This window comes from Dermacentor silvarum, chromosome 11, assembly GCF_013339745.2.
Source record: "Dermacentor silvarum isolate Dsil-2018 chromosome 11, BIME_Dsil_1.4, whole genome shotgun sequence".
NCBI lineage: Eukaryota > Metazoa > Arthropoda > Arachnida > Ixodida > Ixodidae > Dermacentor > Dermacentor silvarum.
This window is the reverse complement of record NC_051164.1, coordinates 4,397,978-4,411,235: the sequence shown is the minus strand read 5'-3', so window position 1 is coordinate 4,411,235 and position 13,258 is coordinate 4,397,978. Positions and strand designations below refer to the sequence as shown.

General features: G+C 50.1%; 1 protein-coding gene across 1 annotated transcript in view; it reads left to right on the top strand.

Moving 5' to 3' along the window:
* LOC119433600 (myb-related protein B-like) overlaps positions 1-13,258 on the top strand; it is a 200,707-nt gene that overhangs the window by 150,729 nt on the left and 36,720 nt on the right. The window contains exons 15-17 of the mRNA XM_049659049.1: positions 8,634-8,771; positions 12,302-12,421; positions 12,610-12,690. Of these exons, the coding sequence (XP_049515006.1) occupies positions 8,634-8,771; positions 12,302-12,421; positions 12,610-12,690 (339 nt within the window). The remainder of the gene's footprint in view (positions 1-8,633; positions 8,772-12,301; positions 12,422-12,609; positions 12,691-13,258) is intronic.

Here is a 13,258-nt window from a genome sequence, read left to right as displayed (position 1 = left end):
TGTCGCTAATATGTTCCTACGGTTGGCTCATCGGGGATCGGTCGTGAGATCACACCTACAGGTTAGATTGATGGTTGTTGAAGCGGCGTTCAGGTCCAAGAGCAAGCAAATACTCTGAGCACACGTGCCAAGTTCATCATTCTGCTCGCGTGTGGGCAGAAAGCTCTGAACTGCGCAAATCTGCGTGCATTAACACTGAGCACACATGCGCATATGATACGATCAGAATGCCTTGTAGTGACTAATTGGCCCGATCTTCGCACGTGCTTCTGTGCTTGCCGTACGCCCGTATTTGTCCGCGTAGCGTTAATCATTTCTATCGGTTTGGTCAACGTGGTGTAACGTTCTACCGATAGAGATTGTGTGCTGTAGGAATAATGCACGTGTCAAGGGACCGACCACAGCTGGGCCATTAGCCGAATATTTGAAGAACCGAATACAGTTAAACCTTGATACAACAAACTTCAGTATAACGAAATTGTTTCTATAATGAAGTCAAAGCTTGATATAATGAACCTCGACGTAACAAACTATTTTAATTTCTTAATTGAAAACGGTGTACAGTGGAATCTCGATGATACGATCACGGCTAATACGAATTTCCGGATGATACAAATTTTTCTGTGGTCCCGGCTGAGCCCTGTTACTTTGCAACGTGCTAGAGAACGGTTGTTGTGAATCGATTTTCGACCCGCGTCGGTTGATACGAATAAACGCCGCCCCACCGACGGCCACAAAAGAGAACAGCGTGCAGTCACGCGCTTTCTCCCTTTCTCTTTTGGTGCTGAGGCGCGGACGCCGGACAGCGCGGAGGCCGTGACTGGGCGCGAAGAGTTTGAAGCGGTGGCGCTTTTCTTGCTTTTGTGCTTTTCCCCACGCAGGCGTGGGGAAGCACGGCTGCCACAGCGAGCAAAGGTTGGTGCGGTCTATCGCTTCAACGGAAACTGAGCGGCGTAAGCACAGCGCATACAAAGGTCAGAGCTGGGTGGAGATCGCTTTCAAGATGCAGTGCGCACGACAACACCGACAGCCGACACAGGCGCAAAGTACAAGAACGCATTTGTTGGAAGAGTAGAAGTCCCCCCCCCCCCCCCCCCGCGCTGCCTTCCCGCTTTGCTCCTATCGCGTGGGAGATTGCGTCGCCAGCTACCCTTGCGCCCGGTTGCAAGATACGCATTTGTTGCGGCAGCACACCACCGCCCCCCTCCCTCCCTCCCATACCCCCACGGCCTTTCGCGCGACGGAAGTCACGTTTGCTCTCCGCTGTGCGTTTGCTCTCCGTGAAGGCGTGCTTTCACTCGAACATACGGCGCGCAGCGACGATTTTATCGCCCTTGGACTCATGCTCCTCCTCCGCATCGCCCTCGTTGATCTCCTCTCCCATCGGTGGGCGCACCTCGTTGAGAAGCGCGCTCGCTACCGCCCTTGTCGGCGATATTTTCCCGCGGAATCCGCATTATTAGCGGTATCTCGTCTCGCGTGGCTGCACTGTAAGCGGTATGTGTATACATGGAGTTCTATGGGAGGGTAAACGGGAGTCGGAAAAGGCCGCGTTCTGCAAATAAAACGTTCTGCAATATAAACGGTTACGTCATAAGTGAGCTATACTCTAAATGCTTTTTACGTGCGTGTGCCTGAGTGAGTTCACCTCCGACTCTTTAATTTAGCTAGTTTTAATTGTGTTTCGATGATACGAATTTCCGCTAATACCAATATTTTTCGTGACCCCGTGAGATTTGTATCATCGAGATTCCACTGTATATTTTTACGCAATTTAACAAAGTAATTTTGTGACACAGATTCAATTTATCGAAGTTTTGGGCCATTTCAAGCATATTCTTGGCTCCTTTGTGGCTAGTTAATCTAGCAAAGACATAGGTCAGCGCACTCACTCATGAGTGCACTCCCTCACGCTCACTCGCACTCATTTGAAAGGCGCGAGTGCAAGTGAGTGCAGCTGAGTGCGTGTCAGTGCCAGTGAGTGTGAGTGGAGGTGAGCGTGAACATGTGTGAGTGCGGGGCCTGCAAAAAATTATGGCGAGTGAGTGTGAGTGAGTATTCTCCCACACTGCCGACCTATGAGCAAGAAACTATACTAGGCCAACGTTATTTCAAGCGTCGTTCTGCATGAAAATTTTGAGCGGCAGAAACGCCGTCAAAGCGTGCGCGCGCCGGGACGCGGCAGGTGGGAAACGCTGCTGCGGCATTTGTCGCATTGGTAAATAAGTTGTAGAGGCAGGGCGAAACATAAGAGCTGACGATTCCTTCTGCGCATGGGGGATGGGGAGGGAGTGAACGCACGGATCAAGCACGCGCTTGGGGAGGGGGCAGGAACGCTCACCTATCTGCCTTCTCGTCCTCGCGCACGACCACGCGCGGGCCTAGCGATGTATCTTGAAGGTAATCTCTCTGCGGCAAGTGTAAACGCCGAGCCGAAACGGTTCACGCCTTGGTGCACGTTGGTTTTCCCCGCACGTCTAGTGTTCGCATTCGCATAATCCCATGTTTCCGAGACACGGTACGAAGCATTTCCTCGCGTTGTGACAGCGAGATTGTGGTCATCGAGTTGGATCTGTTAATGTTTGCCTGAGCGCACGCGACACCGATAAAACTACAAACCTTACTTCGTGCTGTTCTGACTTTTGCTTAGAATGAATATTCGTATCTTTTTACACTTGCGTTTTTAATTTGTAGGCGCCGGCTGTGGGCATCAAGCGCGCTTTACTGTGCTGCTCGACACTACGCACGCAAATCTCGGATGCCGTGAGCATGTGCACGTCGATGCATTGCTCTTGGCACGATCTGCACCGCACGTGCTGGCACTCATGACCACACTATTATGTCCCGACCTATTTGAGATTTGTTTATAAGTGCTTTCTAAGAAGATACTATCCACCAGGAATGCTCTGGACATTTTTTACTGAGGAAACTTAAAAAAAATATCAAATTACAAAATTTGTCATCTAACAAAGTTTATCGCTGCAAGTACAACTTTGTTATATCGAGGTTCGACTGTATAACTTTTTATAACTTCTTGTCCATAGAACATTATGTATTTAGAACCTCAGTATAGCCAAGTGTGATGATAGACAGTTCAGATATAACAAAATTTGATTTCTGCTGTGATACCAAGAAAAGAAATGGAAACATGTGCGGACGCAGATGGTTGAACAACAAAAGAGGCAGCTTGCGAACGCACCTCTCAAATTGTGCGTCACGTGACCAAAAGCGATCACCGAAGCGGTCATGTTAGATGTATAAAAAAAAATTGATTGGCAACTGTACTTGTAGGGGCGCGCCATAAGCGCGCTCCCGATTGCAGCGCCAACACAGCGTTGCGCAAGACGCGCGAAATAAACACAGATTGCATCTCTGCGTTCGTTGTGTGCTGACGTGCGTCCCGCCGCTTGTATACAGGCGGCGTTCTATAGGCGTCGTATATCGCGACCACTATAGCTTGGTGACCCGGACGTACGTACGTGATGGCTATGAACACAAGTCCCACGTCGGCGGACGACGGTACTCAACAGCAACCGCAGTCAATGATGAGCAACGAAAACCATTCCCTCGCTATCGACATGGAAGCAGTCTCAAACGTCCAGGTGTGTCTCCCGCCATTTTGGCCGAAGAATCTGGTAGTATGGTTTACTCAAGTGCAAGCGCTCTTCGATTTGCGCTGCATCACTGCACAGCGCGCGAAGTACCTTCATGTCATCTCTACACTACCATCTGAAGTTGCGGATGAATTCGACTACGTGCTGAGCCTTCCACACGCAACGCTACCATACGACCATTTGAAGACCATTGTTCTGACGCGCAAAACGGTTTCGGAACGCAGCCGCTTGCAGCCACTTCTCAACACGGAGGAGCTGGGAGACCGACGACCATCTCAGCTGTTGCACCGAATGCACCAGCTACTCGGTGACAGCATGCAAGATTCCGAGAGCCCTCTACTTCGTGAGTTATTTCTGCAGCATCTGCCACAAAACCTTCTTCCTGTCCTGGCTGCTGCAGGCGACATGCCGTTGGAGAAGCTAGCCGAGCTCGCAGATCGCGTTGCAGAATACGCAACGCGCTGGCCCCACGGTTGCGGCAGCGACTGCCGTGACACCGGATACCCAAACGCGGCACTCTCGCATCGAACGCCTCGAAGAAAAAATAGAGCAGCTCGCTGCCTCCATCGCCACGATGCGGACTTCGACCCGTGGTCGCTCTCACGGCAACTCACGTTCGCGTTCTCGTTCCCGCACTAGAAGCAATGGTGACGGCTACTGCTGGTATCATGTCCGTTTCGGCGCCAACGCTAGGAAGTGTCGAGCGCCTTGTGGCTGGTAGGAAAACACGAACGCGAGTCGCTAATGGCGGCGAGTGACTCGCTTGACCCCACAGTGAAACGCAGCCGCCTGCTATACGTATCAGACAGAATAACGGGACGTCGTTTTCTGGTCGACACTGGCGCTGAGGTGAGCGTTATCCCTGCCTCACGTCAAGATCGACAACGCTCTGGATAAACTGCGTCGTTACAAGCTGTAAATAGTTGCACAATCGCCACATTTGGACAGCGTTCGCTCACCATCGACTTAGGACTGCGCCGCACATTTAGATGGATATTCATCGTCGCTGATGTGCGCTTCGCTATACTTGGAGCGGACTTTCTTAACAACTTCGGCCTGAACGTGGACATCCGCTCACGTCGCCTTGTGGACTGTACGACCAGTTTGTCCGTGCAGGCAATCCTCGCACCTGTGTCGACCCCTGTACAAAGGGCTCCGAACTTATAGTTCTGTCCGATTTTCCTGAACTTACAAAGCCCAACAACTTAGAACTACCGGTGCGACACATAGTCACGCACCACATCGTCACAACCGGACCTCCCGTGTTCAGCAAACCACGACGCCTCGCGGGTGACCGCCTTGCCATAGCACACAGGGAATTTGAACATATGCTGCAACTTGGCATCATTCGCCCATCGTCAAGCAGCTGGTCATCTGCCCTGCACATGGTTCCGAAGCGTGACCCAAGTGACTGGCACCCCTGTGGTGACTATCGTGCCCTGAACGCGCGCACTCTCCCTGATCGGTATCCACTTCCCCATATTCACGACTTCGCCGCCACACTAGCTGGTACGACCATATTCAGCAAGATCGACTTGGTCAAAGCTTACCACCACATTCCTGTTGAGCCATCTGACATACCAAAGACTGCATTGCGACACCTTTTGGCCTCTTTGAGTACATCCGCATGCCTTTCGGGTTGAGGAACGCCGCCAAAACGTTCTAAAGATTCATCTATGAGGTGACCCACGGCCTACACTTCGTCGTCGCCTACCTCGATGACTTGCTTGTGGCTAGCTCTTCACCTGAACCTCCTCACACCTGAAGGTGTCCAGCCCCTAGATGGCAAAGTTCAAGCGCTGCGCGATTTTCCTCGTCCAACTTCGCTTCGAAAGCTGCGCGAGTTCCTAGGACTGCTGAACTTTCACCGCCGCTTTATACCTAATGTGGCTCGTATTGTCCTACCGCTGACCAACATGCTCAAGTCAACTAAAGCATCGTCAGCCCCTCTCGAGTGGACAAGTGCAGCTGACGCAGCATTTGAGGAAGCCAAGAATGCCCTGGCCAACGCAACAATGCTCGTGCATCCCTTACCCAACGCACCAATGCGGCTGATCACCGATGCTTCCTCCAACGCCATTGGTGCCGTCCTTCAGCAGTTCCAGCAAAACTCGTGGTGCTCGCTAGCCTTCTTCTCCCAGAAACTAAAGCCTGCCGAAACTCGCTACAGCACGTTCGACCGTGAACTTCTTGCCAGCTACCTCGGAATTCGCCATTTTCGCCACCAACTGGAAGGTAGCATATTCCACGTGCTGACCGACCATAAGCCACTAACATTCGCTTTCCGTGGAAGCCACAGTGTTATACATCCCGGCAAATTCGGCATCTAATGTTGAATTCCAATGGCGGAGTCAGAGCAAGTTTTTCTGCTCGTTTCGGAGCAAGTTTGTTCCAATGACAGAGTGAGGGCGGGAGTAAAGTGTTCCAATGAGAGAGTCCTAGTGGATTCAGAGCGGGAGTCACTCCGTGGAGCAGGAAAAGATGCTCCGCCAAAATAGGCGGAGTGGACCGGAACTCTGCGTGACGCATTTCCTTTACAACGTTTGTCTGCTGGGGGGCGCCACCTGTCGCGACTCGGATAGTTCGGCAAAGCGTGCGGCATAAGGCATTGCTTCTGCTACTCTACAGCGACAGCTCCGAGTCGGAAAGCTCAAGTTCCGACACGAGCGATTTCTCGGAGAGTAACAGCGACGCTGAAAGTGCCACTTACGAGCGGGAATTTGATAGGATGTTCCGCATTCCCGCGATGAGGCCCAAAGTAGTCGGCTAGACGCCTACCATGTTTGTCCGCATACTGTGTGCTCAGCATAGCAGACAAAATCTGCTGCGCACTTGGCGAGATATCCATTCCGCACTTTTAAGCAGCAGGGGAACGGCGCGGTATAGACCACGACCTACTGAAGTTCCAGTAGGTCGTGGTATAGACAAGTGACCGGTGCGGTGGTGCTGTGAGCAAGCAGCTGAAAGGAATGGCAACACGCAAGGTATCCTGGGTAACTCAGCGCCCGAAGGATAGAACTTCCGCTTCCGCCTTGCTCCGGCGGCGCAGGTTGTGTTCCACTCGCGGATTTGGAGGCGTTGCTCTGCGCCAGAGTCGAGTGCTCGCTCGCGGAGTCCGTTGGCTGCTCCGGCTCCGCCATTGGAATTCAACATAAGTTTCATTTAGGAGTTCACCGCATACCTAAAGTACATCGAAGGCCCCGTCAATGCTGCTGCCGACGCCCTTTCCCGCGTAAGTGTCTTAACATCTGATGCTGTGGACTTCGAGGCAATTGCAGAGGCACAGCATAGTGACAGTGAACTTCGCGACTTGCACGCAAACTCTAGTTCTTTTTCGCTCTCTGATGTGCCACTGCCCTTCTCCTCTGGTACAATTGTGTGTGATGTGTCTTCTGGCCGCACGCGCCCTTTTGTGCCATCCGCATATCGTCGTCAAATCTTCACTAAGCTGCACGAAGCAAGCCACCCTGGCAGCTGCGCCACTCAACGCCTCATCACGTCTCGTTTTTTGTGGCCTGGCGTCAACAAAGACGCCCGCCGCTGGGCTCGTGAGTGCTTGCAGTGCCAACGTGCGAAGACAACACGACACACTAAATCTCCCCTTCAAACCTTCCGCTCGCCAGACTGTCGCTTTCACCATGTGCACATTGACATCGTCGGTCCACTCCCGTCATCGCGTGAAAAGCGCTACATACTCACTTGTGTGGATTGCTATACACGCTGGCCCGAGGCGTTCCCGCTTCACGACATCACGGCATCCATCGTAGCCTCATATTTTGTTGCCGGATGGATCTCTCGCTTCGGCTGCCCCAGCATTGTTACTACGGACCGTGGCCGTCAGTTTGAGTCCGAAATATTCAGAACACTCACACGTATCCTCGGCGTACGGCACGTCCACACAACGGCATACCACCCCTCCGCAAATGGAATGGTCGAACGACTGCACCGACAGTTGAAGGCTGCACTCATCGCTCGCAATGCCAGAACTTCATGGTTTGACGAGCTTCCCTTCGTGATGCTCGGCATACGCTCGGCGATTAAAGAAGACCTCGGGTGCACTGCAGCTGAAATGGTTTCACCTCCCTTCGCCTCCCCGGTGAATTCTTCGCCCCGGCTCCTACCCCCGACCTGTCACCGCCAAACTACATCGAGCGGCTTCAGCACCTGTGTCAACGTCTGCGACCAACGCCCGCAAGACAACCGTCCAACTACGATGTCTTCGTAAGCAGAGACCTTGCTTCATCAAGTCACGTCTTTGTGCAACGCGAACACATCCGGCCATCTCTTACGGCACCGTACGAAGGCCCTTTCAAGGTGCTTGGGCGTACCGACAAGACCTTCACTGTGACAGTAAACAGTTGCACGGACGTTGTAGCTATCGACCGCGTAAAACCTGTGTACATGACGAACTCGTCTGTTTCGGTTTCGCTTCCCGAGAGTTACACGGTTGAATCGGCGCAAAACGCACCTAATGAAACATCCTTGTCTTCCATGGGGGGGGGGGGAGCCTTGTAGGGGCGGGCCATAAGCGCGCTCCCGATTGCAGCGCCAACACAGCATTGCACAAGACGCGCGAAATAAACACAGATTGCATCTCTGTGTTCGTTGTGTGCTGACGTGCGTCCCGCCGCTCGTATACAGGCGGCATTCTATAGGTGTCGTATATCGCGACCACTATAGTACTTATTTGCATAAAAGGTCGAATTTCAATACAACGAAAGTTCGGATTTAACTATTATTTAGCCGATTTTACAGACTTGGTTATAAGGAGATTTAACTGTCCTAGATGTTTTTTGCTACCGTAAAATAAAAATTAACTGGAAGTCGGTGACCGTGTTGTATGTTTCCTGGGATGCGACTTGGAACGCCAGCAATTGCTGTGTGCTCTGTCTCTCCCTTTACGCTCACACATTCGGCAAGTGCATGCCGTGCTCGGCATTGGGATAAATTAGTGACTTAACCGACACACATGTATTGCCACCATTTGTAACATCACACAAAATGGCTGTGTTGTTTCAGAACCTCTCGCCATCCAAGCGGGTACGCAAAGCCCTCCACGAGACCTGGTCCACTCCCGGTGACATTGCTGTACCAGGGCTCACCTCCACGGGATTTGCACCGCTGGAACCGGAGTCGTTCATCCTCCCGGAGACACCCGTGCGTAGCCGCTTGTCCTCAGTGCCAACTGCTTGACGAAACCCTGGCAGAAAGCTGTTTAGAAGAAACTGCACTTGTGCAGACTTTACCCCCCGCCCGCCCCTCACTTGTTTTCAAAGTATGCTCCCTCAAAAACCCTTCTAAAGCTTCTTCTTGTTTTCAGCATGAAAACCTCATTTTACCCCTTCACTATGCAATATATATCCGGCAGCCGCATTTCAATGGGGGCGAAAGGCGAAAACAGCCGTGTACTTAGAGTTAGGTGCACGTTAAAGAACCCCAGGTGGTCCAAATTTCCCGAGTCCCCCACTATGGCGTGCCTCATAATCAGATCGTGGTTTTGGCACGTAAAACCCCATAATTAAATTTTTTTATGCAATATATATCTACTTTTGCCACAAGTGGTAGTTAAAAAGGAAAAAAAAAAAAAGATTGATTTTACCCTGTTTCAAAATCGACTATTCTGCGAAGCACCAAAAAAAGTCTTATCGCTTTCACTGTCAGAGTTGAAAAGCGGCTTTCCTTTCCATGTGCTACCCCCATGCAAGCTGTCAGTTGGAGACGCCATCGTTGTAAATCTGCCAAAAGGTGCAAAAAGATTGTGCTTCCAAATACGTGGTCTTTGCGCACTGACAAAGTGATATCATCTATGTAGCAGAAAACAAAGACCGCTATAAACGCGCCCCTCGAGCTTTGACAAAATAGCTGCCATTCATGTTGAACACATTTGCATATAGCTAACGATGCGTACACAGCGTGGAACTTATGTAAAACCCAACCCTTGTGTAATACCTCCTATGTAATGAACTGAACACAACCGAGTCAGGCTGGCCTTTCAGGTGCTGAAATGTGCTGACATCTATGTAGTGAAACAAAAAAGGGCAAAATAACCACGGAGTGTTTGCACTGCAGCCATCTACATAGATGAATAAAAACTAAGTGGACGCCATCTCGGCCAAATCGCATTGAAAACAGGATTATTGCCGTTGACTAGCTGAGCTCGTCCAAAACACTTGAGAAGTTATTGACAAATTTCAAAACTATTTTTAAAAGTGTAATTTTTTTTTAGACCTGCATATTCTGCCCCAATTTTTTCTAAAAAAATGTACCAGGAATGCCTATTGCATTTTCACTGGCCTTGTAAAAAAAAAAAAAAAAAAGAGCAATAGTCATTGTGTATTATATGTAAACCTTGGTATAACAGTCAGTAAAATTGGCAATTTGCTTTCGTGAGTGCCATTGAAATTCAATCTTTAATGCAAATAAGTTCTGTTGCATGTCATTCTGATTGTGAAAGCAATCAATTGATTGGCTTCTGGTTAGAATTAACAAAAGGAAAGAAAAAACTGCTCTTGAGGCCAGCTTTCCCTCAATGCTGACCATAACTCGTCTTTGGCAGTGGAAGCAGCACATCGGGCTGAACGAGTGTGACTCGTCATTGGCGATATTGGTACAACCTCCCATGACGAGTACAGCTTGGGTTCGGGGGCTAAAAGGTTAATAATTGGCAGTGTGAAGCGAAGCCAACCACTTTCTCCACGGTGTCGACTGCAGTGGGACAGTGTTATCGTGAAAAACGATGACAGCGGGGAGTGATTGCTTCGTCTGCCTCTCGCTTCAATGCATCTACGAAACTCGAGATTATGCAACCTCCAGCACAAAACGCTTCGGAAGACACCATGCGATGCCCGCCATCTCCGCTTGCCCAGTCTTTGCACGGGCGGCAGATCACCTCTGAAACAGGGTGCGCAGGCTGCATGATACACTCGGCCATGTATGCCAACCTACATACATCAAACAGTGCCAGCAGCAATTCTGACAAATTCAGTGGCCATGACTTGCTGTTCACATTCGAGCCACCACTGCGAGATCATGTGCCCAGTGCAACACATCGCACTGCAACACCAAGGGCAGTCCTAAACACTGATTTGATACGTGCTGCTTCCTATTTTAGGTGTTTTAGGTAATGCTGCTTTCCACATTTGTATGTCAATTTATAGACTGGCACATTTGTTTACATCAGCATGGTACAGGGACCCCTTGTCATTCGCTTGAAATATAATGCAAGCTGTGCATCAGTGACATCAAATAATGCCGGAACATAGCGTGTGGGTTTTGTGCATGTAAGCACCATCGCATCACTCTCAGTTGCCCCAAACACTTTTGAAAACAGCGAGCAGGGGTGATGTTATGCTGCCTTCGTACTGCGCACATTACTTTTTCTTTGAGCAAACTCTTTCCTGAGTGTCTTCATACCAAGCACGCCTCCAGCTGAGGAGATATTTCATTCTAGCACATACAAAGGCACTCTGTCCTCACCAGAGCTTGGTTTCGAATTTGTGCTAGCAGTAAGTGCACCAAGTTGCTGCCTTTGCAGCACTTGGCGCGCTCAGTCTGAACTACCCATTGCATGAATTAACAATGAGTTTGATGCCATTGCTTGGGCAAGAAGACAAGATTGAAATAATCGATTCTACTTATTAAGCAAAGAACTTGCATGAGTGTCATGCAGGAATCACTGTAGCAGCTCATTCTTGGTATTACATGGCCATGTGTCCATACTGTGGTTCCTGATACAGTAATTCCTCGTTAATTCAGATTTCACAGGACCAGAAAAAATTTCTAAATTAACCGAATGTTGAATTATCGAGTGTGTCATGAAAACAATAATGTGGTTTTCTTTACTCAATAAATCAGCAACACCGGTTTCTATCTTGCACAAATGCAGTGCAGAAGCTGTAGTTCTCGTGACTGATTAGCGCTTGGAGCAGTGAAGGCTTCGCAAGTTTCTTCGCAGTGTGGCTGTGGCATGCGTGTTTATCCGAGACATTAGACACACTTTTCACTGCTCTGTGCACATCCCAATTATTTTTTCTCCAGTGAGCTGGTCGGCAATAGATTTTGCATCGATTGTGATGTAGCCGGGACACTTCATCCTCAACAGCTTTCGCCATGTATGTGATGCACAGACATCGCACCAAGTCAAAACGAAACTACTGTTTGCCACAACTGCTGCAGGGCAAACCGCGGTTGCTATTGACGCTGTTGTAGACAACGACCATGCAGTTACAAAAGCTTGCAACCAAGGCGCACACCGAGTCAAGCCACAGCTGCTGCGGAGGTATTGACGCGATGATGGACGGAGATTAGCCAATTACGAAGGCATGTGGCCAACGCAGTGTCATGCTCTGCAATAAATGCAAGCATAAAGGCTATAAAGCCACAAATGGACACAAAATGTGCCGGCGTGCCCGTTCTGGGGACAATAGCGGTGCAGGCTCCGCTGCATGTACTCTTTTGCGTTTCACATCTGCGGCGCTCCGTGCTCGCCAACCTCCAGTTCTCCGAACTAACTAGTGTGCAGCCAAATACGTCCTAATTAATGACACTTTCATTCTAATAATGCATATGCCTGCCAGGACCAGAGGACAAGTCTGAATTAACGAGGTTTTACTTATGGGAATGGCAGTGCCTCGTACCACATTGCGCCCTTGAAGCCCCGTGCCTCACTGTGGGTGTATTGTGTGCAGAGCAAGAGCCTGCTGGGTGACTCGTCAGTGCTCTTCTCGCCACCGTCCATTATCCGCGAGACACTGCCCGAGGTGCCCTCTGGCGAGCCGTTTGCCACCCCGGTGCCTGCCAGGCCCAAGGTGAGACGAGGGTCCGCCCCGAGAACGGCCGAGGGGTGCCGAGGAGGAGTGGGCGCCGCACTGTGCGCTGTTCGGACAGCTGTAGTGCACCACCGCAGCCCAGCTTTTCAGGGCGGCGGACGCGCTGCACGGCCAGTCTTTGTGGTTGCTATTTCAGTGAGCTGTTCTCTGTTGTTGACACTGCACAGCCCAAGCCGGTCCAGCACGGTCTGCTCGCCTGTCGCACCCGGCACACGGAAAGCACGCCTTCGTCACGGAGGCTTCGCCAGGTAGCACCCTGCACTGCATGCTGCCTGCTCGCTTGTTGTTGTGTTGCTGCACTGCACCCATGCACCGCTGGGCCCAAGCCAAGGGGTGACAGTGACTCATTAGAGACATTACTCGGCACTGCACTGGCCACTGCGTAGTTTGAAATTACCGGAGAGAATTCTGGCAACCATGGGAATCATGGTTGGTATATGGATTTGTCTGTGATCTTAGGCTTCAGATGTTTCACAATGTCAATGTCACCAACTTTAACAGACTTTATCGTTTAGAAGCTAGACAATCTTCAATAAAATCAATTTCGGTAAAATTTTAAAAAGAAATTATTCAATGCAGGTAACTATACAGTAAAATCTCGTTACTACGAACCCCACATTAACAAACATTTCATAAATCCCCTGCTGACCTTATATAGCTTCAATGTAAAAATATTTCAGTACTACAAACTTTAGAATACCAAACTTTTCAGAATAACGGTCGTTATTTAGTTTCCATGTCATGTTAACAACGCCTCAGTACTATGAAGCCATATTCCAAAATCTGGGATTCTTAGATTTCTGTGTATCCCAGTCA